This window comes from Salvelinus alpinus, chromosome 8 (genome assembly GCF_045679555.1).
Source record: "Salvelinus alpinus chromosome 8, SLU_Salpinus.1, whole genome shotgun sequence".
In the NCBI taxonomy this organism is placed as follows: Eukaryota; Metazoa; Chordata; class Actinopteri; order Salmoniformes; family Salmonidae; genus Salvelinus; species Salvelinus alpinus.
This window is the reverse complement of record NC_092093.1, coordinates 53,043,770-53,070,307: the sequence shown is the minus strand read 5'-3', so window position 1 is coordinate 53,070,307 and position 26,538 is coordinate 53,043,770. Positions and strand designations below refer to the sequence as shown.

At 47.8% G+C, this 26,538-nt stretch overlaps 2 protein-coding genes across 14 annotated transcripts in view; one reads left to right on the top strand and one right to left on the bottom strand.

Moving 5' to 3' along the window:
- LOC139583271 (bucky ball-like) overlaps positions 1 to 12,941 on the bottom strand; it is a 17,901-nt gene extending 4,960 nt beyond the window's left edge. For 5 of the 12 annotated variants that reach the window (XM_071414153.1, XM_071414165.1, XM_071414162.1 and 2 more), the window contains exon 1: positions 8,782 to 9,070. In XM_071414153.1, the coding sequence (XP_071270254.1) occupies positions 8,782 to 8,788 (7 nt within the window). In that variant the 5' untranslated portion in view covers positions 8,789 to 9,070. Of the gene's footprint in view, positions 1 to 8,135; positions 8,641 to 8,781; positions 9,071 to 11,346; positions 11,777 to 12,867 lie in introns of those variants that run through there. The other 7 variants (XM_071414159.1, XM_071414160.1, XM_071414158.1 and 4 more) reach the window with 7 other exon arrangements.
- Positions 12,237 to 26,538, top strand: LOC139583273 (kelch repeat and BTB domain-containing protein 2-like). 2 transcript variants are annotated; one of them, XM_071414166.1, is made up of 6 exons: positions 12,237 to 12,396; positions 12,691 to 12,855; positions 16,554 to 17,285; positions 19,435 to 19,600; positions 22,021 to 22,254; positions 22,851 to 26,538. In XM_071414166.1, the coding sequence occupies exons 3-6, from the start codon at positions 17,113 to 17,115 to the stop codon at positions 24,177 to 24,179; spliced, it is 1,902 nt and encodes a 633-aa protein (XP_071270267.1). In that variant the 5' UTR covers positions 12,237 to 12,396; positions 12,691 to 12,855; positions 16,554 to 17,112; the 3' UTR covers positions 24,180 to 26,538. The 2 variants fall into 2 exon arrangements, with proteins under 2 accessions (XP_071270267.1, XP_071270268.1); XM_071414167.1 differs by lacking the exon at positions 12,691 to 12,855.

The window sequence follows — 26,538 nt, the reverse complement described above, 5'->3', positions numbered from 1 at the left end:
ACAGGAGGAGGCAACAGATCTGGGACCAGGCTACAGGAGGAGGCAACAGATCTGGGACCAGGCTACAGGAGGAGGCAACAGATCTGGGACCAGGCTACAGGAAGAGGCAACAGATCTGGGACCAGGCTACAGTGAAAGTAGCCCTGGAAAACCCCTCCTAAGTTTGGTTTTCAGTGGTTAGCGTCGCCCACGGTTGGTTGGCGAACTACAATTCAAACAAGGTGTTTTAACATTCAGAAACGTCAACAATCATCGCTTGCCAAACTGTTTTGGAAACATATGCTGATATGCCCCTTAACTATCAGTTAGAAATGTTTCAAGTAAGGGACAGTTCCACATTTACTGGAGCGGTTCAAAAAAGGGGAGGGTTGTCTAACTTATTTTTATTTTTTATTTTTTTGCTTTGGGGATAGGGCTTTTTTGGGGGGGGTTTTGGCACAGGGGAGGGTAGTGCATTTATCCCCCAGGTTTACATTTGCTCTTTTGCAGGTTTTACTATGTAATTTCTTCCATCCAAGCCATATTTACTCATCTGCTTGCCTCCGCCTCCCCTATATTTGGTACTTACCTTATGGACTACGCTTTTCACACTAACTTTTACTATACCACAGGTCAATATAGTCTACCAGTCTAACTTTTACTATATACCACAGGTCAATATAGTCTACCAGTCTGTCTATCCTGCCCTCTATCGACCATTCATAGTGACAATATAGTCTACCTGTCTGTCTATCCACCATTCATAGTGACAATAGTGCTAGGTGGATAGTTTGTCCAGATCTGCAACAGGCTAACTAGCAACCATACCAAACATAAACACATTCAAAGCTGCATCAATGTTCAATATGAATCCACAAGAACCAATATGAATAGCTGATGGGTAGCGGAGAGGCGGATCATTACGCATTAAAGAACAGTGAAGACATGAGACACCAGACTCAAATCTCCCCTATTGATCTTGTTTAGGAACAACACAATTATCCTCCCTAGACTAGCATATAACACCACAATACAATAAATAAATGCATTACTGTTTTCAAGTGAGTACAAAATTCTACTTTAGGCTGCAGTGAAAACATCCAATCCAAGCCACTGTTTCCTTATGCACCAAGAACCTAACGCTTCAATATAGCCTAAATATTTATCATTTAACTTTCAAAATGTATTACCTTTTGTGTGGCATAAACACAACCAGTCACAATGTTTTAACCTGATTAGGCTACTTCTAAAGTCTCCTGTAGCTTTGCACACGTTTGTCCCAAAATAGAATTGCAGCATCCTCAAAATGGCTACCTGCCGCCCCCACACTCTAACCACTAGGCTACCTGCCGCCCCCACACTCTAACCACTAGGCTACCTGCCGCCCCCACACTCTAACCACTAGGCTACCTGCCGCCCCTACACTCTAACCACTAGGCTACCTGCCGCCCCTACACTCTAACCACTAGGCTACCTGCCGCCCCTACACTCTAACCACTAGGCTACCTGCCGCCCCTACACTCTAACCACTAGGCTACCTGCCGCCCCTACACTCTAACCACTAGGCTACCTGCCGCCCCTACACTCTAACCACTAGGCTACCTGCCGCCCCTACACTCTAACCACTAGGCTACCTGCCGCCCCTACACTCTAACCACTAGGCTACCTGCCGCCCCTACACTCTAACCACTAGGCTACCTGCCGCCCCTACACTCTAACCACTAGGCTACCTGCCTCCTCTACACTCTAACCACTAGGCTACCAGCCTCCTCTACACTCTAACCACTAGGCTACCTGCCGCCCCTACACTCTAACCACTAGGCTACCTGCCGCCCCTACACTCTAACCACTAGGCTACCTGCCGCCCCTACACTCTAACCACTAGGCTACCTGCCGCCCCTACACTCTAACCACTAGGCTACCTGCCGCCCCTACACTCTAACCACTAGGCTACCTGCCGCCCCTACACTCTAACCACTAGGCTACCTGCCGCCCCTACACTCTAACCACTAGGCTACCTGCCGCCCCTACACTCTAACCACTAGGCTACCTGCCGCCCCTACACTCTAACCACTAGGCTACCTGCCTCCTCTACACTCTAACCACTAGGCTACCTGCCGCCTCCACACTCTAACCACTAGGCTACCTGCCGCCCCTACACTCTAACCACTAGGCTACCTGCCGCCCCTACACTCTAACCACTAGACTACCTGCCGCCCCTACACTCTAACCACTAGGCTACCTGCCACCTCTACACTCTAACCACTAGGCTACCTGCCACCTCTACACTCTAACCACTAGGCTACCTGCCACCTCTACACTCTAACCACTAGGCTACCTGCCTCCTCTACACTCTAACCACTAGGCTACCTGCCGCCCCTACACTCTAACCACTAGGCTACCTGCCGCCCCTACACTCTAACCACTAGGCTACCTGCCGCCCCTACACTCTAACCACTAGGCTACCTGCCGCCCCTACACTCTAACCACTAGGCTACCTGCCGCCCCTACACTCTAACCACTAGGCTACCTGCCGCCCCTACACTCTAACCACTAGGCTACCTGCCGCCCCTACACTCTAACCACTAGGCTACCTGCCACCTCCACACTCTAACCACTAGGCTACCTGCCTCCTCTACACTCTAACCACTAGGCTACCTGCCACCTCCACACTCTAACCACTAGGCTACCTGCCACCTCTACACTCTAACCACTAGGCTACCTGCCGCCCCTACACTCTAACCACTAGGCTACCTGCCGCCCCTACACTCTAACCACTAGGCTACCTGCCGCCCCTACACTCTAACCACTAGGCTACCTGCCGCCCCTACACTCTAACCACTAGGCTACCTGCCGCCCCTACACTCTAACCACTAGGCTACCTGCCGCCCCTACACTCTAACCACTAGGCTACCTGCCGCCCCTACACTCTAACCACTAGGCTACCTGCCTCCTCTACACTCTAACCACTAGGCTACCTGCCGCCTCCACACTCTAACCACTAGGCTACCTGCCGCCCCTACACTCTAACCACTAGGCTACCTGCCGCCCCTACACTCTAACCACTAGGCTACCTGCCGCCCCTACACTCTAACCACTAGGCTACCTGCCTCCTCTACACTCTAACCACTAGGCTACCTGCCACCTCCACACTCTAACCACTAGGCTACCTGCCGCCCCTACACTCTAACCACTAGACTACCTGCCGCCCCTACACTCTAACCACTAGGCTACCTGCCGCCTCTACACTCTAACCACTAGGCTACCTGCCACCTCTACACTCTAACCACTAGGCTACCTGCCACCTCTACACTCTAACCACTAGGCTACCTGCCTCCTCTACACTCTAACCACTAGGCTACCTGCCGCCCCTACACTCTAACCACTAGGCTACCTGCCGCCCCTACACTCTAACCACTAGGCTACCTGCCGCCCCTACACTCTAACCACTAGGCTACCTGCCGCCCCTACACTCTAACCACTAGGCTACCTGCCGCCCCTACACTCTAACCACTAGGCTACCTGCCGCCCCTACACTCTAACCACTAGGCTACCTGCCGCCCCTACACTCTAACCACTAGGCTACCTGCCGCCCCTACACTCTAACCACTAGGCTACCTGCCGCCCCTACACTCTAACCACTAGGCTACCTGCCTCCTCTACACTCTAACCACTAGGCTACCTGCCGCCTCCACACTCTAACCACTAGGCTACCTGCCGCCCCTACACTCTAACCACTAGGCTACCTGCCGCCCCTACACTCTAACCACTAGGCTACCTGCCTCCTCTACACTCTAACCACTAGGCTACCTGCCACCCCTACACTCTAACCACTAGGCTACCTGCCTCCTCTACACTCTAACCACTAGGCTACCTGCCACCCCTACACTCTAACCACTAGGCTACCTGCCACCCCTACACTCTAACCACTAGGCTACCTGCCGCCCCTACACTCTAACCACTAGGCTACCTGCCGCCCCTACACTCTAACCACTAGGCTACCTGCCGCCCCTACACTCTAACCACTAGGCTACCTGCCGCCTCCACACTCTAACCACTAGGCTACCTGCCGCCCCTACACTCTAACCACTAGGCTACCTGCCGCCCCTACACTCTAACCACTAGGCTACCTGCCGCCCCTACACTCTAACCACTAGGCTACCTGCCGCCCCTACACTCTAACCACTAGGCTACCTGCCACCTCTACACTCTAACCACTAGGCTACCTGCCGCCCCTACACTCTAACCACTAGGCTACCTGCCACCTCCACACTCTAACCACTAGGCTACCTGCCACCTCTACACTCTAACCACTAGGCTACCTGCCGCCCCTACACTCTAACCACTAGGCTACCTGCCGCCCCTACACTCTAACCACTAGGCTACCTGCAACCTCTACACTCTAACCACTAGGCTACCTGCCGCCCCTACACTCTAACCACTAGGCTACCTGCCACCTCCACACTCTAACCACTAGGCTACCTGCCACCTCCACACTCTAACCACTAGGCTACCTGCCACCTCTACACTCTAACCACTAGGCTACCTGCCACCTCCACACTCTAACCACTAGGCTACCTGCCACCCCTACACTCTAACCACTAGGCTACCTGCCGCCCCTACACTCTAACCACTAGGCTACCTGCCACCTCTACACTCTAACCACTAGGCTACCTGCCACCTCTACACTCTAACCACTAGGCTACCTGCCACCTCTACACTCTAACCACTAGGCTACCTGCCACCTCTACACTCTAACCACTAGGCTACCTGCCACCTCCACACTCTAACCACTAGGCTACCTGCCACCTCTACACTCTAACCACTAGGCTACCTGCCGCCCCTACACTCTAACCACTAGGCTACCTGCCACCTCCACACTCTAACCACTAGGCTACCTGCCACCTCTACACTCTAACCACTAGGCTACCTGCCTCCTCTACACTCTAACCACTAGGCTACCTGCCGCCCCTACACTCTAACCACTAGGCTACCTGCCGCCTCTACACTCTAACCACTAGGCTACCTGCCGCCCCTACACTCTAACCACTAGGCTACCTGCCGCCCCTACACTCTAACCACTAGGCTACCTGCCGCCTCTACACTCTAACCACTAGGCTACCTGCCGCCTCTACACTCTAACCACTAGGCTACCTGCCGCCTCTACACTCTAACCACTAGGCTACCTGCCGCCCCTACACTCTAACCACTAGGCTACCTGCCGCCTCTACACTCTAACCACTAGGCTACCTGCCGCCCCTACACTCTAACCACTAGGCTACCTGCCGCCTCTACACTCTAACCACTAGGCTACCTGCCGCCTCTACACTCTAACCACTAGGCTACCTGCCGCCTCTACACTCTAACCACTAGGCTACCTGCCGCCTCTACACTCTAACCACTAGGCTACCTACCGCCCCTACACTCTAACCACTAGGCTACCTGCCGCCTCTACACTCTAACCACTAGGCTACCTACCGCCCCTACACTCTAACCACTAGGCTACCTGCCGCCTCTACACTCTAACCACTAGGCTACCTACCGCCTCTACACTCTAACCACTAGGCTACCTGCCGCCTCTACACTCTAACCACTAGGCTACCTACCGCCCCTACACTCTAACCACTAGGCTACCTGCCGCCTCTACACTCTAACCACTAGGCTACCTACCGCCCCTACACTCTAACCACTAGGCTACCTGCCGCCTCTACACTCTAACCACTAGGCTACCTACCGCCTCTACACTCTAACCACTAGGCTACCTACCGCCTCTACACTCTAACCACTAGGCTACCTACCGCCTCTACACTCTAACCACTAGGCTACCTACCGCCCCTACACTCTAACCACTAGGCTACCTGCCGCCTCTACACTCTAACCACTAGGCTACCTACCGCCTCTACACTCTAACCACTAGGCTACCTGCCGCCTCTACACTAACCACTAGGCTACCTACCGCCTCTACACTCTAACCACTAGGCTACCTACCGCCTCTACACTCTAACCACTAGGCTACCTACCGCCTCTACACTCTAACCACTAGGCTACCTGCCGCCGCTACACTCTAACCACTAGGCTACCTGCCGCCTCTACACTCTAACCACTAGGCTACCTACCGCCCCTACACTCTAACCACTAGGCTACCTGCCGCCCCTACACTCTAACCACTAGGCTACCTGCCGCCTCTACACTCTAACCACTAGGCTACCTACCGCCTCTACACTCTAACCACTAGGCTACCTACCGCCCCTACACTCTAACCACTAGGCTACCTGCCTCCTCTACACTCTAACCACTAGGCTACCTACCGCCCCTACACTCTAACCACTAGGCTACCTGCCTCCTCTACACTCTAACCACTAGGCTACCTGCCACCCCTACACTCTAACCACTAGGCTACCTGCCTCCTCTACACTCTAACCACTAGGCTACCTGCCACCCCTACACTCTAACCACTAGGCTACCTGCCACCCCTACACTCTAACCACTAGGCTACCTGCCTCCTCTACACTCTAACCACTAGGCTACCTGCCACCTCTACACTCTAACCACTAGGCTACCTGCCGCTCCCAAACATCTAAAGCCAGGGTACTGAAGTACTATCTGAAAAGGTCCAGTCACACAAAGGTCCGGATGGATATTATGATTTATTGGTGTAGTAACAAACCAGCTCACAACCCATGTGACCCCAAACTGTTCACACCCATGTTGTTGGCTGAGACCCAGAGACTAATAATTCCTGTTAAAGATAAGTCAATCTGGTAAGAACACATTTTTATATACCGGCGCAGTTGAGTGGCACAAACAACCAAAGCAACCTAAAGCCAAACCAACCATAACAACTTTCAAACATTTAACTGACAAATAAATAAAAAATATCTATCCAAACTGTGCCGCAGCCATTTGATGAATGGAAAGAGAAATCTGTTACAAAACAACAAAAAGTGTAATGACATTCAGAGAATGTCAAGCCTTCCATACTGGGTAGGGAGGAATGTCAAGCCTTCCATACTGGGTAGGGAGGAATGTCAAGCCTTCCATACTAGGTAGGGAGGAATGTCAAGCCTTCCATACTGGGTAGGGAGGAATGCCAAGCCTTCCATATTGGGTAGGGAGGAATGCCAAGCCTTCCATATTGGGTAGGGAGGAATGCCAAGCCTTCCATACTGGGTAGGGAGGAATGTCAAGCTAAGCCTTCCATACTGGGTAGGGAGGAATGTCAAGCTAAGCCTTCCATACTGGGTAGGGAGGAATGTCAAGCCAAGCCTTCCATACTGGGTAGGGAGGAATGTCAAGCCAAGCCTTCCATACTGGGTAGGGAGGAATGTCAAGCCAAGCCTTCCATACTGGGTAGGGAGGAATGTCAAGCCTTCCATACTGGGTAGGGAGGAATGCCAAGCCTTCCATACTGGGTAGGGAGGAATGTCAAGCCAAGCCTTCCATACTGGGTAGGGAGGAATGTCAAGCCAAGCCTTCCATACTGGGTAGGGAGGAATGTCAAGCCAAGCCTTCCATACTGGGTAGGGAGGAATGTCAAGCCAAGCCTTCCATACTGGGTAGGGAGGAATGTCAAGCCTTTCATACTGGGTAGGGAGGAATGTCAAGCCAAGCCTTCCATACTGGGTAGGGAGGAATGTCAAGCCAAGCCTTCCATACTGGGTAGGGAGGAATGTCAAGCCAAGCCTTCCATACTGGGTAGGGAGGAATGCCAAGCCTTCCATACTGGGTAGAGAGGGATGTATTGACAGTCAATTTGTGGTGTTGAAGCTATTTAAGTGCCCGAAGTTGGTGTGCTTTGTTTATTGGTTGTGTGGTGCATTGGCACAGAAACATGTGGAAATTTGATTGCATACATTTTACACAATTCCAAATATAGGATAAAAATTTAGAAACTCTGATTTCTCTGCATTATGCTTTCACAAAAAGGTGTTTGTCGCACCCTAGATAACTAATTAGCACAGGTGGCCGCCTATGTCTGCTGTAAATATGCGCTGTAACATGAAGCTATGCCCATGTAGGAACTCATCATAACACCACTTAAACCCGTTTTTATTTAACAGGATAAATTACTTTGTGATTCGTGTTCCCACATGGGCATAACTTCGTGTTACATCTAATATTTACATTAGTTTGGCATTTTATTGTAAGATACAAACCTTTCAGTACCCGTCACAGGAAAAAAAAGCATAACGACAGTAGGGGCTCTTAACAACATTCCTCCGGCCAGAAGTAGCCGATCGTGCCTGGTCGCTAGATCAGCACAATCTCGGCTTGATGTGCATTCCTGGTAAAACACTCGTACTCCCAGTGGACGGGATAGTACGCATCATCCATTCTGCTGCAAAGGCATCATTTCTATCCTTAACTAGGTTTAATGACAAAATGGCGTTAATGGAAAATGTGCTTACTTTCTTTATGAAACAATTTCACACCATTTTAGTATTTTCGGACAACTTTGTGGAAAACAGTTTCCTAAAAGAAAGTACGCATTTTTTCCTTACTTCTCGCCATTGAAGCTTGAGGAAAATGATGCCTTTGCAGCCGGAATGGAGGATGGTTTACGTACGAGCCAGTCCACAGCACAGGGGACGTGTAGTCCTATTGATCAGGAATGCACATCATGCCTAGACGATTGTGCAGATGTAGCGCCCATGCACTATGCTAGAAGATAGGCACTATTGTCAATAGGCGCTAAAGGTAGCAGTCTATAAATGGGTTACAGTGAGACTTAAACATTTAAACTTTCAGAACACTTGACAGTTAAATAGACTGGGCCAGGGGAAATGTGGTTAGTTGGCCTACCGTCCATTTTCTGACGTATCCAATGATTATCAAAATGAGAGCGCTGAAAATTAGATTAGGACTATTTTACAACGTCACCATGTTAAATTGGAAACACGTTTCTACTGTCAATCAAACGAGGTTCCTACTGAGCAATTTCTCTTGGCAGACTTGGTTGTTTTAATCTTTCAAAACTATGCTAAATAAAACAACGCACTCCTCTTCAATAGTTTGAGCTACGGATAACGCCCTCACTGTTCACTCATTTTTAGAGATTACACCTGCGCTCATCATCTGTTTATTTCTGGGGAATTTTTATGGCGGTTGGCAACCAACTTTAAGGTGCATTACCGCCACCAGCTGGACTGGAGTGTGGACCAGAGAAGGAGGAGGTTCAAAGTTTAAATCCTACCCAATATTCTCGTCTCAAGGTTTAAATCCTACCCAATATTCTCGTCTCCCTAAGGAAACGAAAATACATAATTAAATACATCCCCTGAAGATTTCCCCAGCAGTTCACTTAATATTGGATCTTCAACCCCATTACTCCTCAAATCTAATAGCAATCGCTCCCTTTCCCTCACATATTTATGGAACTGAAATATGTTTTCCACTGTCTCTGTATCCTCCTGACAATGATTCACCAGGGAACTGTGTTACTCTTTCTGCCCCCTGTACATAGGAATCACCTGCTTTGCTCTTTCTGCCTCCTGTACCCATAGGAATCACCTGCCTTGCTCTTTCTGCCCCCTGTACATAGGAATCACCTGCCTTGCTCTTTCTGCCCCCTGTACATAGGAATCACCTGCCTTGCTCTTTCTGCCCCCTGTACATAGGAATCACCTGCCTTGCTCTTTCTGCCCCCTGTACATAGGAATCACCTGCCTTGCTCTTTCTGCCCCCTGTACCCATAGGAATCACCTGCTTTGCTCTTTCTGCCTCCTGTACCCATAGGAATCACCTGCCTTGCTCTTTCTGCCCCCTGTACATAGGAATCACCTGCCTTGCTCTTTCTGCCCCCTGTACATAGGAATCACCTGCCTTGCTCTTTCTGCCCCCTGTACCCATAGGAATCACCTGCCTTGCTCTTTCTGCCCCCTGTACCCATAGGAATCACCTGCCTTGCTCTTTCTGCCCCCTGTACATAGGAATCACCTGCCTTGCTCTTTCTGCCCCCTGTACCCATAGGAATCACCTGCCTTGCTCTTTCTGCCCCCTGTACATAGGAATCACCTGCCTTGCTCTTTCTGCCCCCTGTACCCATAGGAATCACCTGCCTTGCTCTTTCTGCCCCCTGTACCCATAGGAATCACCTGCCTTGCTCTTTCTGCCCCCTGTACCCATAGGAATCACCTGCCTTGCTCTTTCTGCCCCCTGTACCCATAGGAATCACCTGCCTTGAGGCCCCTACTATTGCTGTTCTTACTCCGTCATTCACTGTTTCTATATCTGAATTGAGATCAACCTGAGACAGCTCCAGTTCCCACAACTCCTGAAACTGACCCCACTCCGCTTTCCCAAATATCCATCTCCTCAATCCATTGCCTACTAAATCTTCCACCATCTTAGAGTACACATGATAGGATAGTGACAACTATCCACTGTAGATTCCTCCTAAACCGACCAACTACATCTGCCTGCCATTGAACTGTAGATCAGATTAAGACCCAGAGCGGATTCATATCCAGTTACTGGGTTAAACCTAGTTCCCCCGGGCCATCATTAAGACTCACAAGCCTTTTCTCATCCAGTAGTTCCTCCAACACTTATCCATTTACATCAGTCCGTAACCCTCTCCCCAGAGCGTACTATGAGCATTAAAATCCCCACACCACATTACCCGTCTCCTATCTTGACCTTCTACATTCTTAAGGACCATCAAACCTAGTCTCTTACACAGGTTGTAAAAGTTCACTATTAACATATCTCCCCCCCAACCACACCTCTAGAACTACATACTCCTGTTCAACTCCCTTTCCCACACGGGATCCCCCTCCTAATTTATTTGTTCTTTCACCCCTTTTTTACATTTCACCAACATTTTCTTTCAGAAGAGGGCACCATTTCCCTTGGAGAGACAGTTGAAGATGGACTGGGGAGGGGATTTGATTAAGATGGCCCTGGTTAAACCGGGCTATATCCCGTCAATGTGACGGTGAGGGAGGCGCACCCTGCTCAACTCTAATGGTAATCTGCAACGCTTGGTCATTGTCAACAAGGCAGCATGGTGCATCGTTCAGAAAAAAATAAAAAATCTCCTTTCCTTAACATATATGTTAGAATTTTCTAACTAGTTTTCATTGCGAAGGCAGATAAAGCGTTTATCACAAGCATCCCTTCTACATGTGAAAACACTGCATTTTACTCATTGTTAGCCCATTACTGGAATATAGGTGCCTAACATTACTCCTTAGTCCATGAAGTCCAAGGACCTGTTATGTTCAAAGTGAGAATTGGCTTTGAAAGACCAAAATACTCCATCTAAACGTGAATCTATTCCCAAATACGGTATGGTTCGAAAAACATAAACCCGTCTACTTTCATATCACATCAAAATAATTCCACAAATGTAAAACATACACTTACTGTACCTTGTTTTAACCTGTTTTAACACAGTTGCAGCCAACAGTATTTTTCAGTGACAAGTTTGTGGCTTTTGTCTTCCGTTTACATACAGGTGTTCAGAGACGCCGACAGCTAATTAGCACAGATAGTCCACCCTGTCTTCAGTAAACAAGCCTTGTAACATGAAAATATGGCCGTGTGGAAACTCTAACCCTATTAAAGGTGTATCTGTTTAACCTTTAAAAAAAAGTATTACATTATTTCTCACAGATATGAATGCTTCCAAAAAAGTACCGCAAGCGATGCGTGATACATGTTCAGACTCTTAACAAAGCTCCCCGCTACAGAGCACCCTACGACTCTTATTTGTAATGTCATGGAACCGAGAGTCATGATCAATGGCAACTCATTGTATGCACGCATGACTGTAAGTAGCTTTGGATAGAATGGTCTGCTAAATGGCATATTATATTATTATTACTCCCTACCCCACGTGCTTAACCAACATCACTTGTTTTTAACTGACTTTGCCGTCGGCCAGAACAGTGGTTGCACACAAGGGGGCCGGGATGCAGCCCGGTTCCAAATCGAACGCAATCAACGCTAACCCGGAGCATTGATAGAATCCCCTCGCTGAGAGTTGTTGGGCGCATGCCCAGTATCCTCATTTAGCCCCTGGTGTCTTGCACTGCGGTCGTCACTAGTTACCACGGCCACAAAGTCATAAACCCCGCCTATTTCTACCATTTATATATATTTTTTAAATCTGTAATTTTAAACCTAACCATACTGCTAACCTTATGCCTAACCCTACATTGACACGAAAAAAGCTAATTGTTGTTTACATGAATTTTAACGACATAATCCATTTTGACTTTGTGGCTGTGGTAATTAGTGGAAACCGGCGCCAGCGTTTTGTATAAAGGTGTCTTGCTGGTTGCTTCTGTCGTAATTGTGTAAATTCGGCATCCGGAGCTAGTTACTATCTTTGCGTAGCGTGCCGCTTTCTGTAATAGCAAGAGAAGACCGGTCGGCATCGAATATGCTGGAATAGCGCTTAAATTTGGTTTTGTAAGGAATTTTTGTTTAAAATCTTAACAGACAAACATAGCTAACTTGTAATGTAACTGTCGCTTGTTAGCCAGCTCACGCTAGTTATCGTCAACAGCTAACCCTTGCTAGCTAGCTAGTTAGCTAGCGTTACGTTGCTTGTTATTTACCTGCGTGCTTAGTTAGATCTATGAGCCTGCTGGAAACCAATATGGACCTAACGGTAGATTTCAAATTCGTAATTGATATGATTTTTAGTTCATCACTGTAGCTAACTGAATAATTTGGTTGTCATGATATATGTGTGGGTGTAAGTCTGGGCAAGAAGTACCCGGAAGGGAAGAGCAGCTGCCGCTTTTTGCGAACTAGCCAACGTTATAACCAAAGACAGATAAAACTGTAGCTAACAGCTGCAACGATTAGACTGCGTGGGACCTGGCAATCAAACTTTTAAGGAATAAATGGTTCGAAAAAAGAAAGGTGAGTAGTTACCTAGCTAGTCAAGTCATCACATCTACTGAAGGCCTGGCTTGCTTATCCATGTTTTGAAGGGGGGGGGGGGGGGGGGGGTTGAGAAGTAGAAATTTGGGGCAGTAACCCATGCAGCTAGCTGACATTAGCTTACTAACCCAGTTAGCCAGAATGTTAAGGTAACTAGCACTGACAAAAGTAACGGTAACTTACGTGATAACACTGACTAGATAACCAGTTAATTTTGCTAGGTAATCCGCTAGCTAACTAACCAGATGTATATACATTGATTTGAATTATCACCATGAAATTAGTCACCAAGTTAACCAATCAACTAAGTTAACAGTTATTTTTACATAGTGACCGTGAATGTGGCCTAGCAGTAAGGATGTCATGTAATGCATAACTAACGTTAGCAACTAGTAAACACTAGTAATGTTCTAGTTAAACTAGCTAACTACCACAAATGGTATCGAGTTTCAGCGCTCTAAATTCAATACAACAGCTTTTAGCTGGCTATGCTAACGTTAGCTAGACGAGTGTGCTAACCAACCGATAGCTAGTTGGCTAACGTTAGGCAGCTAGCTACCTACAAAAAGGTTTCAGACGGTACACAGGCTAAAGTTGGTCATATTTATGTTAGCCAGCGTCATGTCCCATGTTGTGGGGAGGAGGGCATAAACGCACGAATCACGACATTGGCATGTGAAGTGAGATGGCCAACGTGATTATCCTAACTAGTAGTACACCATGTTTTGGTGCATGGCCGCCATCAATGTTGCCAGTTACGGCTGTCCCCGAATAAATAAAATCTCGGTCGACCGAGCGTAGTCTGTTTCTTTAAAACGTATTTTTCCATATATAGACTATTGAGCTTGTTTGACGATTTAAACACTGGGATTAAAAATTCAGACACACAAACTACCGAAGAGGGAGCCAGAGATCAATATAGCGTAACCAGAAGAAGAAAAAACTTCCCGACCCTCCTCTTACGGGCCTTCACAGATTCTGCCATTAATGTTCTGAAGTTACCGGTATAGGCTACACCAGCGGTCGGTAACCTTTTCCATGTGGAGTGCCAGGTTATCCTACCATTTCTACTGATCTGTGTACCAGTTATGATTTTCATATGCAAATTTGTCGAACAGTTTCATTTATAATATTCTTCATATCTCAATGTCATGTGGTTAATCAAAATTATAACGAAATTATACTTTTAGATTTGTAACTTCTATTGTCTATGTAAAGCCAACAAATAAAAACCATCACAGGTAGAAATTATCCTGATTTTAAAAAAAATGTATCCTATAAATCACATTGGTTATGCAAGGAACTTGACAAGTTGTATCAACTATTAACTTGGTCCAGCCAGAAGCTGGTGCTAGCAAACTTGCAACATTGTATCAAATATTCTTGGCCTCAGTTTCCCGCTCCAGACACTGCTGTAGGCTATTTGCTTAAGGGATAAGAAGTAATCATGTAGGCATATTTTATGAAGTTTCCACCGGATCAGAGCATTACTGTTTTCGACTTTGCTGAGTGGTTATCGAAAGGGAGAGAGCTGTAAATATTTTTCAAATAGGCTACATTGAGGAACAATTTTATTTATTTTTTACATCCATTGAGAATGACAGACTTTGTTTAGTTGCTGTTTGAGGCAAATAATAAATTATTTATAGGCCTACATTTGACTGCAGGCCAGGTAGATAGGATCTATAGCTTATCTATCTCTCACTCTCTCTCTCAGAATTGGGCTGCCTGTGTAAACGCAGACATGGTTAACGTGGAGAAATGTGCTGTTTTGGTTACCCATTGCCTTAGTTTGGCATTGGTAGGACTGTATAGGGTAGACTGCACCATTTATTTAAGCCAATGGGTTGATAATAAAAGTGCCTTGATAGCTTTGTAGCATGGCAGTGTGCCAGGGATGGAGGCTAAAGTCATCCAGGATATGACTATGTTGTGTTCCAAATGGCTCCCTATTCCCTACATAATTGTTACTACTTTTGACCAATGTAGGGATTGGGGTGCCATTTGGGACAACCTATGCGTGGTGTTGGCTTACAAAGCTGTGCTCTAGTTTTGATTTTTAAACACTTTTTATGGTGCGCTTAGTAGTGCCCCATTAACAAGTGAATCTGGGTTTTTATCAGTGTGTCACTCTCCCTGTGTCAGGCTGCCAATTGCTAGACAGACACAGGCACGTAGCTGTCTGGCTGTCAGTGAGTGCAATGAGTCTCTCCAAGCGGAGGGAGGGATAGGAGGATGGATGGAGGGAGGTGACCTGCAAGGGTAGACCAGATTGTTGACAGTGCATTTTTCTCATGCAGAAGGGATGTGGGCTGATCTGATAGGCTGAGGGGAGAGAGTGATAAGATGTACAGTACCAGTCAAAAGTTTGGACACCAACTCATTCCAGGGTTTTTCTGATGAAGACATCAAAACTATTAAATAATGTATTAACCAAAAAGTGTTAAACAAATCAAAATATAAATATATAAAGGAGAGCCGCACGCTCTAGGAGATCAGATACAAAAATATTTGTCCAACGTTTCGACAGACAAGCTGTCTTCATCAGGGTATAATGACAAACACTGCGGGATGACTCTTTTATATAGTGACTAAAGACACACACAGGTGTCTGTAATCATGGCCAGGTGTGGCCTGATATCATTGGTTAATTCTCATATATTGAAATGGCATACAAAACATAAATGGATAGCGTACGATCATAGATACAACTTGGCTACATAAGCCTACAAAAATGTACAATAGCAAAATCACAAGAATCAAAGTCTACGTTGAGACTGAAGGGAGCGAGGGTCTTTAAATTAAAGATCCAGACAGCCTCTCGTTTTAACAATAAATTGTCGAGGTCACCCCCTCTCCTAGGGACGGTGACATGTTCCGTGCCAATATAATGTAGAGACGAAATCGAGTGGTTTTCTTGCAAAAAGTGGGACGCAACTGGGTAAGTCGGGTTTAGGCACCTAATGGTGCTACGATGCTCTGCGATACGTACTTTTAATTCGCGCTTTGTTTTACCCACAAGTTTTACCACAAGGACAAGTTATAAGATAAATAACTGCCTTAGTGGAGGAGCATGTGATAACACCTTCGATTGGGATCTGTTTCCCTGTTTGGGGGTGTTTTTAAGGATCTACATTTATAAGTGCCATTGCATTGAGCACAGCCATTACATTTGTAGTTTCCATCCAGTAGGGCCACAAATAGACGTTGTGCAGGGATATCTTGGGGTGGTAAATCAGAGTTTACCAATTTACCAACGCCCTTGTCACAACTGATTGGCTCAAACGCATTAAGAAGGAAAGAAATTCCACAAATTAACTTTTAACAAGGCCCACCTGTTAATTGAAATGCATTCCAGGTGACTACCTCATGAAGCTGGTTGAGAATGCCAAGAGTGTAACGCTGTCATCAAGGCAAAGGGTGGCTACTTTAAAGAATCTCAAATATAAAATAGTTTTTTATTTTGGTTACTACATGATTCCATATGTGTTATTTCATAGTTTTGATGTCTTCACTATTATTCTACAATGTAGAAATTAGTAAAAAATAAAGAAAAAACCCTTGAATGCGTAGGTGTTTTAAAGTAGTGCACTATATAAACAACTAGGGTTTCTGTATCCTGGACCTGATTTGATTGATGGAAAGTGGTTTGATTGATTCTGAATCTGTGTTTTCAGCCCAGAACTGATGTAGCAGTGTCACCATCTCCACCACCACAGCCAGTCTGTCTCTGTCCCCACTACCTCCATCCAGTCCCTGGTGCCTGTCTGTCTCTCTCTCTATGCCCTGAGAGAGACCTGTCTGTCTGGGCTATACAGAGCAAGGAGGGACAACACAGCCAAGACTGACCCACCAGAACTGACTGGTATACTCTGGAGGTTCTAGACAACGCCCTACAGATAGAGAGCCCAGTTGGAGGATGCTACCTGATTGGTCTCCCTGCTGAGAGAGGAACCAACCTGATTGGTCTCCCTAACTGCTTATCCATCAGTGGGGAACAGGAGGAGTTGCTGTTTTGTTTTTTTGCTGCAGAAGTACTTTAACCTGGTCCTGGGACACGCCTGTTCTGTCGATCAGCCAACACTGGTGTCACAAAACAGCAGGGTCTCTCTGGGACTTGTTTTTGTTTTTAATAAATAAAAACCCAACATACTTTCCAGGTTGGTTTTGGAGCCCGGTTCTTTTACCGGCTTTGTTAACTACTGAAACTGGGGCGCGATTTCATGGGATGCAACGATGTCGGATCTCAATGAGCGCAGGCCAGTCAACACGGACTACGCTGTCTCCCTGCTAGAGCAGCTCAAGTTGTTTTATGAACAGAAGTTACTAACTGACGTGGTGTTGCTGGTGGAGGACCACGAGTTCCCCTGTCACAAGATGGTCCTGGCCACATGCAGCTCCTATTTCAGGTGAGTTAACTCCACGTTCCCTACGTAGTGTACTACTTTTGACCAGAGGACATGTCTATGGGCCCCTATGTAGTCCACTGTACTGTCTCATACAGCTTGTATTTCAGGTGAGTCACTGTCCTGTTCTGTTCAGCAGAACGTTCCGTACCAGTACTACAGTACAGCAGCAGGCCTATTGGGGGAAACCATTAAATCACTCCTGGCCTGTGTCCCAAGTGGCACCCTATTTCCCTATTAAGTCTCTGGTCAAAAGTAGTACACTATATATAGGGTTCCATTTGAGACTCCACTGCAGCACTTTAGTCATCTAATGTTGTGCTTCTATCAGAAGCCCCTGGGCCTACCCTGGGATACTTCCTGAACCACGGGTTCAAATCATTTGTTTGGGGAGTATTACCAATAACTGTTGCCGAGTGAGATGCAAGCTTTGTTTTGTCTGCTTTGCGTTATCTTGGCCTACCTGGTGAAATCAGGGTTAAATAAAAGGTGCGGACAAACAGTAACACGCATACCTCTATATATGTCTTAGTAAACAGCAACCGTTATTAGACCATGGGTTGTGTCCCAAACGGCACCCTACTGCCTATAGGCCCAGGTCAACAGTATATAGGGAATAGGGTGCAACCTGGAACAAGCTCTACACTGGTTCCCACACACGCCACTCGATATGCGGTGACAACATGCAAAGCATTTCCCCTCTAGGGTTCAGAGGTCCCCCCCCCCCCCCTGGCTCGCCCCCTCCCTTCTCTTCCCTCCTCGAGAGGTGTCCCTCCTCCCCTCGCTGCAGGGAAAGGGAAGCCTTGTCACGCACACAGAGCTGGGAAGGAGACCTGGGGAGGGGATACGGCTGTATGGGGGGGGGATGCTTCTAGAGGATACGGCTGTATTGGGGGGGGGGATGCTTCTAGAGGATACGGCTGTATGGGGGGGGGGGGTGCTTCTAGAGGATACGGCTGTATGGGGGGGGGATGCTTCTAGAGGATACGGCTGTATTGGGGGGGGGGATGCTTCTAGAGGATACGGCTGTATTGGGGGGGGGGATGCTTCTAGAGGATACGGCTGTATGGGGGGGGGGATGCTTCTAGAGGATACGGCTGTATGGGGGGGGGGATGCTTCTAGAGGATACGGCTGTATCGGGGGGGGATGCTTCTAGAGGATACGGCTGTATTGGGGGGGGGGATGCTTCTAGAGGATACGGCTGTATGGGGGGGGGGGGGGTGCTTCTAGAGGATACGGCTGTATGGGGGGGGATGCTTCTAGAGGATACGGCTGTATTGGGGGGGGGATGCTTCTAGAGGATACGGCTGTATTGGGGGGGGGATGCTTAAGTCGCTCTGGATAAGAGCGTCTGCTAAATGACTTAAATGTAAATGTAAATGCTTCTAGAGGATACGGCTGTATGGGGGGGGGATGCTTCTAGAGGATACGGCTGTATGGGGGGGGGATGCTTCTAGAGGATACGGCTGTATTGGGGGGGTGCTTCTAGAGGATACGGCTGTATTGGGGGGGGGGGGTGCTTCTAGAGGATACGGCTGTATCGGGGGGGATGCTTCTAGAGGATACGGCTGTATCGGGGGGGGGGGATGCTTCTAGAGGATACGGCTGTATCGGGGGGGGGGGGGGGGGATGCTTCTAGAGGATACGGCTGTATCGGGGGGATGCTTCTAGAGGATACGGCTGTATCGGGGGGGGGGGTGCTTCTAGAGGATACGGCTGTATGGGTGCTTCTAGAGGATACGGCTGTATTGGGGGGGGGGGGGGCTTCTAGAGGATACGGCTGTATGGGGGGGTGCTTCTAGAGGATACGGGTGTATCGGGGGGGAGGGATGCTTCTTGAGGATACGGTTGTGTTGGAAGGGGGGAGGGAGGACGCTTCTAGAGGTTTCCTTCTGTGGGTGTCGGGAGGGGGGAGGACGCTATGGCTGGCTGGGGTGTTGAGCCACAGAGTACACAGCCAGAGAACATGCTGTGGTCTGGTCACTGGTTTTAGTCTCATGCCTGAGTTCAACTGGGGCTGCTGGGATTGACAGTCTACCGCAGCGGCCCAAAAAGCATCCTATTCCCTACCACGTGCACTACTTTTGACCAGAGCCTTATTGGTATGTCTGAGAGTAACTCTGTCCTGTTCTCCTCTCCTCTCCTCTTCAGGGCCATGTTTATGAGTGGTCTGTCTGAGAGTAAACAGAGTCATGTTCACCTGAGGAACGTGAACCCAGCCACCCTGCAGATGATCATCACATATGCCTATACAGGCAACCTGGCTATTAACGACAACACTGTGGAGCCCCTTTATGAGACGGCATGCTTCCTCCAGGTAGGACACGTCACATGTCTATGGTATATGTACTATGTTGGCACCTGATTTGAGCCACAAAGGAGACTAGGCATCTACCACCCCACTATCAGATTAGGGGGGGCAATGCAGCCTAGGTTTTTTTGTTCTGAAATCACCAAAACCCACTAACACATTTTTGCAGATTAAGTGTTTGCTAAAAGTATATTAATATTTTGTTTACAAATGAGCTATGACATAACCAATGAACAGACAGACGGTTGAAGTCGGAAGTTTACATACACTTAGGTTGGAATCATTAACTCATTTTTCAACCACTCCACAAATTTCTAGTAAACAAATTATAGTTTTGGCAAGTCGGTTAGGACATCTACTTTGTGCATGACACAACTCATTTTTCCCACAATTGTTTACAGACAGAATATTTCGCTTATAATTCACTGGATCACAATTCCAGTGGGTCAGAAGTTTACATACACTAAGTTGACAGTGCCTTTTAAACAGCTTGGAAAACTCCAGAAAATGATGTCATGGCTTTAGAAGCTTCTGATAGGCTAATTGACATCATTTGAGTCAATTGGAGGTGTACCTGTGGATGTATTTCAAGGCTTACCTTCAAACTCAGTGCCTCTTTGCTTGACATCATCGGAAAATCTAAAGAAATCAGCCAAGACTTCAGAAAATAACATTTTAGACCACAAGTCTGGTTCATCCTTGGGAGCAATTTCCAAATGCCTGAAGGTACCACGTTCATCTGTACAAACAATAGTACGCAAGTATAAACACCATGGAACCACGCAGCCATCATACCGCTCAGGAAGGAGATGCGTTCTGTCTCCTAGAGATGAACGTACTTTGGTGAAAAAAGTGCAAATCAATCCCAGAACAACAGCAAAGGACCTTGTGAAGATGCTGGAGGAAACGGGTACAAAAGTATCTATATCCACAGTAAAACGAGTCCTATATCGACATAACCTGAAAGGCCGCTGAGCAAGGAACAAGCCACTTCTCCAAAACCGCCATTAAAAAAGCCAGACTACGGTTTGCAACTGCACATGGGGACAAAGATCGTACTTTTAGGAGAAATGTCCTCTGGTCTGATGAAACAAAAATAGAACTGTTTGGCCATAATGACCATTGTTGTCTTTGAAGGAAAAATGGGGAAGCTTGCAAGCCGAAGAACACCATCCCAACCGTGAAGCACGGGGGTGGCAGCATCATGTTGTGGGGGTTCTTTGCTGCAGGAGGGACTGGTGCACTTCACAATATAGATGACATCATGAGGGAGGGAAATTGTGGATATATTGAAGCAACATCTCAAGATATCAGGAAGTTAAAGCTTGGTCGGAACTTGGTCTTCCAAATGGACAATGACCCCAAGCATACTTCCAAAGATGTGGCAAAAAAGTAAATAAATCATTCTCTCTACAATTATTCTGACATTTCACTTTCTTCAAATAAAGTGGTGATCCTAACTGACCTAAAACAGGGAATGTTTACTAGGATTAAATGTCAGGCATTGTGAAACATTTTAAACTCAGTTTATTTGGCTAAGGTTAATGTAAACTTCTAACTTAAACTGTATCTCTCTCAACTTTGATTTCACCCTGAAAATAGAGTGGTTTTGACGATGTTTTTCTGGAGTCTTCTCCTGTCGCCTTGACCATGCAGTGTGCCCCACAAGTGATTTTGTTTTCCTCCAATATGACGTTATCAACTTTACCCTGTGTATTTAAACGTGATCATATACACTGAGCTTTTTTATTTCCAACTATATGGTGAACCATGAAATATATTTATAAGCCCCGTTCAGCAGGTATAGCTGATGTGTTCTCTAGTAGCTGAACCAACGACTCATTTGTATTGATTTTCTGACCACATTTGGATTGGTTTGGGGTCTGCAGACCAGCGCACTTGTATCTGAAACGTTTGAATGACGGATTGATGTGTAACGTTACGTCCCTAGTGTCTTACGTCCCCTGGTGTCTTACGTCCCCTGGTGTCTTACGTCCCCTGGTGTCTTACGTCCCCTGGTGTCTTACGTCCCCTGGTGTCTTACGTCCCCTGGTGTCTTACGTCCCCTGGTGTCTTACGTCCCCTGGTGTCTTACGTCCCCTGGTGTCTTACGTCCCCTGGTGTCTTACGTCCCCTGGTGTCTTACGTCCCCTGGTGTCTTACTCACTGACCGTCCAATTTCTGATCAGTGGACTCGGAGCATTAATGAATGAGGATTAATGAATGGGGATTATGTATAGGCCAAATGGACAATGATTGTAATTTATTCTTACTAACATAATCACAATGTTTGTCCTGGTAGTTTTTCATACTGTGGTTGGCTGGTTTTCTATAACAAATGTTTATTCATTTTAACAAATGCTCTCATCCTGTGACCTCATTCAACTAAGGTTAGTGTTAATACCCCCCCCCCCCCCCGAATACAGGTAGAGGACGTGCTACTGCAGTGCAGGGACTACCTGGTGAAGAAGATCCACGCTGACAACTGTGTCCGGATGCTGAGCATCGGGGACCTGTTCTCCTGTGTGGAGCTGAAGCAAAGCGCCAAGCGAATGGTGGAACACAAGTTCTCCGTAGTCTACCGTCAGGAGGCCTTCCTACAGCTGTCCCACGAGCTGCTGGTCGACGTACTGAGCTCAGACAACCTCAACGTGGAGAAGGTGGTTACCTTTTTATTTTTATACTTTGTCTTCATATTGTTGGCTGTGTGTATTTTCTACGGACTATCGTCGGTAAAGCGTGGTTCTGATCCAGCAAGCAGGATCAATGACTTGGCCAGCTAACTGTCGAAAATGGCTTGAAATAAATTTCAGCTTTTTGGAAATGGCATGGTATAACTGGTTTGACAACAACAACCAAGAGTTAGCCACATATAAGCTAACTTAATGGAATACTTTGAGATTCTGGCAATGAGGGCCTGTATCTAGTTCCCGAGAGTTAGATGAACATGTCTCTGTGGCCAGTATGAAGAAAGTTAAAGGTAGTTTGGTGAGCCAATACTAACAATTAGCAAAATGCCTGTAATGCTATCAGATACAGAGACGTCCAGTCATTGTGCCAACGCCAGTTAGCAATCGCTAGCAACTTCTTTCAAACTGCTCTGAAATGTAAAAATGGTATGTATGAGTTCATCTGACTCAAGATAAAGGGTCTCGTTGCCAAAATCCTAAAGTATCCCTTTTTATAGTCCTGCTTTCTGGAATACCCCCAAATTACTGCCCATGGGATGATAAACATTCTCTTCTTCTTCTCTCAGGAGGAGACGGTGCGAGAGGCAGCCATGCTGTGGCTTGAGTACAACATGCAGGCCAGGTCCCAGTACCTCTCCTCGGTGCTCAGCCAGATCCGCATCGACGCTCTGTCTGAGGTGACGCAGCGCGCCTGGTTCCAGGGCCTACCTCCTAACGACAAGTCTGTCGTAGTGCAGGGCCTCTACAAGTCCATGCCCAAGTTCTTCAAACCCCGCCTGGGGATGACCAAGGAGGAGATGCTGATCTTCATGGAGGCTACGTCCGAGTCACCGGCTGACATGGGTCAGGTGACGACGGGCCCCAACCACACGGTAGTGTGTTACAGCCCGCAGGCTGAGAAGGTCTACAAGCTCGGCAACCCACCCGGCGACCTTCAGAAGGTGGGAACGCTCGTCACCCCCGACAACGACGTGTTCATCGCCGGCGGGCAGATCCCGCTGAAGAACTCAATCGCCAACCACGGGAAGAGCGGCAGCAAGATGCAGACGGTGTTCCGATCGGTGGACAGCTTCTTCTGGTTCGATGCCCAGCAGAACACCTGGTTGCCCAAGACGCCCATGATGTGTGCCCGCATCAAGCCCTCTCTGGTCTACTGTGAGGGCTACATCTACGCCATCGGGGGGGACAACGTGGGCGGGGAGCTGAATAAACGTACTGTAGAGCGCTACGACTGTGAGAAAGACGAGTGGGCCATGACGTCTCCTCTCCCCTGCGCCTGGAACTGGACCACGTCCGTAGCGGCACACGGCTGTGTCTACGTGATGACCCACGACCTCATGTACTGCTACTTCCCCCGCGCTGACACCTGGGTAGAGATGGCCATGAGGAAGACCAGTCGCTGCTTTGCCTCCGCCGCTGCCTTCGGTGACCTCATCTTCTATATCGGTGGGCTCCATTTGGTCAGCAGCTCGGGTGTCCGCATGCCTACCAGCACCATCGACGGCTCCTCGGTCACCGTGGAGATCTACGACGTCGGCAAGAACGAGTGGCGCCTGGCCGCCAACATCCCCGCCAAGCGTTACTCGGACCCGTGCGTGCGGGCTGTGGTCCTCCCGGGTTCTCTCTGCATCTTCATGCGTGAGACTCACATGAACGAGCGCGCCAAGTACGCCATCTACCAGTACGACCTGGAGCTGGACCGCTGGTTCCTGAGGCAGCCCGTGTCTGAGCGGGTCCTATGGGACCTGGGGAAGGACTTCTGCTGCTCTGTGGGGAAGCTGTACCCGTCCTGTCTGGAGGAGTCCCCATGGAAACCACCCACCTACCTGTTCTCCCCCGACGGGGCCGAGGAGTTTCAGGTGGACGGGGAGATGGTGTCTCTCCCTCACATATAACTCTTGACCTTTCACCTCTGGACGTGTTGGAGGGGTGGCCCTGAAGGCTTGAGGGGGTCGGAGGAGTAGATTACCACAGTACTGAGGCACTAAGTGGGTTGCTATCTGGATCAGAGGCATCTGACAATTACTAGACTTGCTGCATTTTAAAGGCTGGTCTGCCTGGCTGGCTGTTGCTGACAAACAAACAGTACTGAACAGTCAGACATTCAAAATGTAGGAGAGAAACGAAAAAACGATTCCCCCTCCAAATACTAAGATTTGAACTTAATTTTTTGTTGTTGCCAGTTCTGACTTTATTATCACAAGTAAACTGATATGTTTGTGATGATGATGATGCACTTACAGGTGACAGTCTCCTTGGAATAATGATGGAAACTGTACCAAACCCCCCCCCCCCCCCCCCCCCCGATCTCCATCTCAACACTGTTTTCAAGCCACGTGTCTTTCCCAGGGACACCTGGCTTGTGTCCCAAATGGCTCCCTGTTTGTAGGGCACTACTTTTGATTAGAGCGCTATAGGCTTCTTGCCAAAATAAGTGCTTTTTTTTTTTAAATCTAGAATTAGGGTGCCATTTTGGGATGCACATGGTATTGGAACATCCAGGGGACAGGGCAGAGGTCTGAGGTGTCTCAGTGGGAACGGGGAGGTGTGGGAGAGGGTTCTAGGTGGTGACTGCAGGTCCTGTCACTCTTCACCTCTCGGTCCCAGACACCCACACAAGCCCCTGTCTCCCCTGGTACACTACCGCCCCTCTAGCCTGTCTCCTAGAGTTGCGTTCACAATGGCTCCCTATTCCCTACAGAGTGCACTACCTTTGACCAGGGTCCATAGGGCAACCGTACGCTTCTTGAGCTCGGCCATATGGCTCTGGTCAAAAGTAGTGCACTCTATAGGGAGCCATTGTGGACGCTTACTTAGTCAATCTCTCTGGACACAGGTCTTCCACACAACCAGCCGGAAGTTTACAGAACAGCGCCAACACTAACTGACCTCCGTCTCAGCATAGTGATAAGAGGATTTATGCCGGCTCTGTTTTTTTTTAATAGTTTTTTTTTATGCAGGTCTTCGCAACCACACCTGCTTCACTCTCTCTCTGTACGATCATCAACCACACACCTGCTTCACTCTCTCTCTGTACGATCATCAACCACACACCTGCTTCACTCTCTCTCTGTACGATCATCAACCACACACCTGCTTCACTCTCTCTCTGTACGATCATCAACCACACACCTGCTTCACTCTCTCTCTGTACGATCATCAACCACACACCTGCTTCACTCTCTCTCTGTACGATCATCAACCACACACCTGCTTCACACTCTCTCTGTACGATCATCAACCACACACCTGCTTCACACTCTCTCTCTGTACGATCATCAACCACACACCTGCTTCACTCTCTCTCTGTACGATCATCAACCACAGACCTGCTTCACTCTCTCTCTCTGTACGATCATCAACCACACACCTGCTTCACTCTCTCTCTCTGTACGATCATCAACCACACACCTGCTTCTCTCTCTCTCTCTGTACGATCATCAACCACACACCTGCTTCTCTCTCTCTCTCTGTACGATCATCAACCACACACCTGCTTCACTCTCTCTCTCTGTACGATCATCAACCACACACCTGCTTCACTCTCTCTCTGTACGATCATCAACCACACACCTGCTTCACTCTCTCTCTGTACGATCATCAACCACACACCTGCTTCACTCTCTCTCTCTGTACGATCATCAACCACACACCTGCTTCACTCTCTCTCTCAGTACGATCATCAACCACACACCTGCTTCACTCTCTCTCTGTACGATCATCAACCACACACCTGCTTCACTCTATCAACAACTATAGATTTTTGGGCTCATGCATTATTTCCAAGCTGCTGAAATAAATATACTAAAATATATATTTTTCATATCTTTAAAAAAAGACAAACTGTTTTAGTGTGTGGAAAATAACCAGGATCTATTTTGTATTAGTGTATTTAATATCAGACATTACTGTAGTGTGATTGTGTATAGGTATCCACCCCCCTTATCTGATTTTACATTTTCTTGTGAGTGAAATATTGAGGACTCTTGCTGCTGATTGGGTCTGAGAAGGAAAGAGGGCTGGCCCAGGGCTGTTGCTATGGGGATTGTCCCAGCAACCACTAGCCGTAGTGGAAACGGAACAAAATGGAGGGTGGTCGGGAAGGAGCGGACGGCGCTGCGTCCTGGTTTCAACTTTAAAACATGAGCACAGGTGCTTCATGACGAACCGTACTAGCATGTTTGGCTGCATCATGTTCCTTTGGCACTGTATTTTTGAATGAACGTTTTAATTTATTAAAAAAATATACCAAAA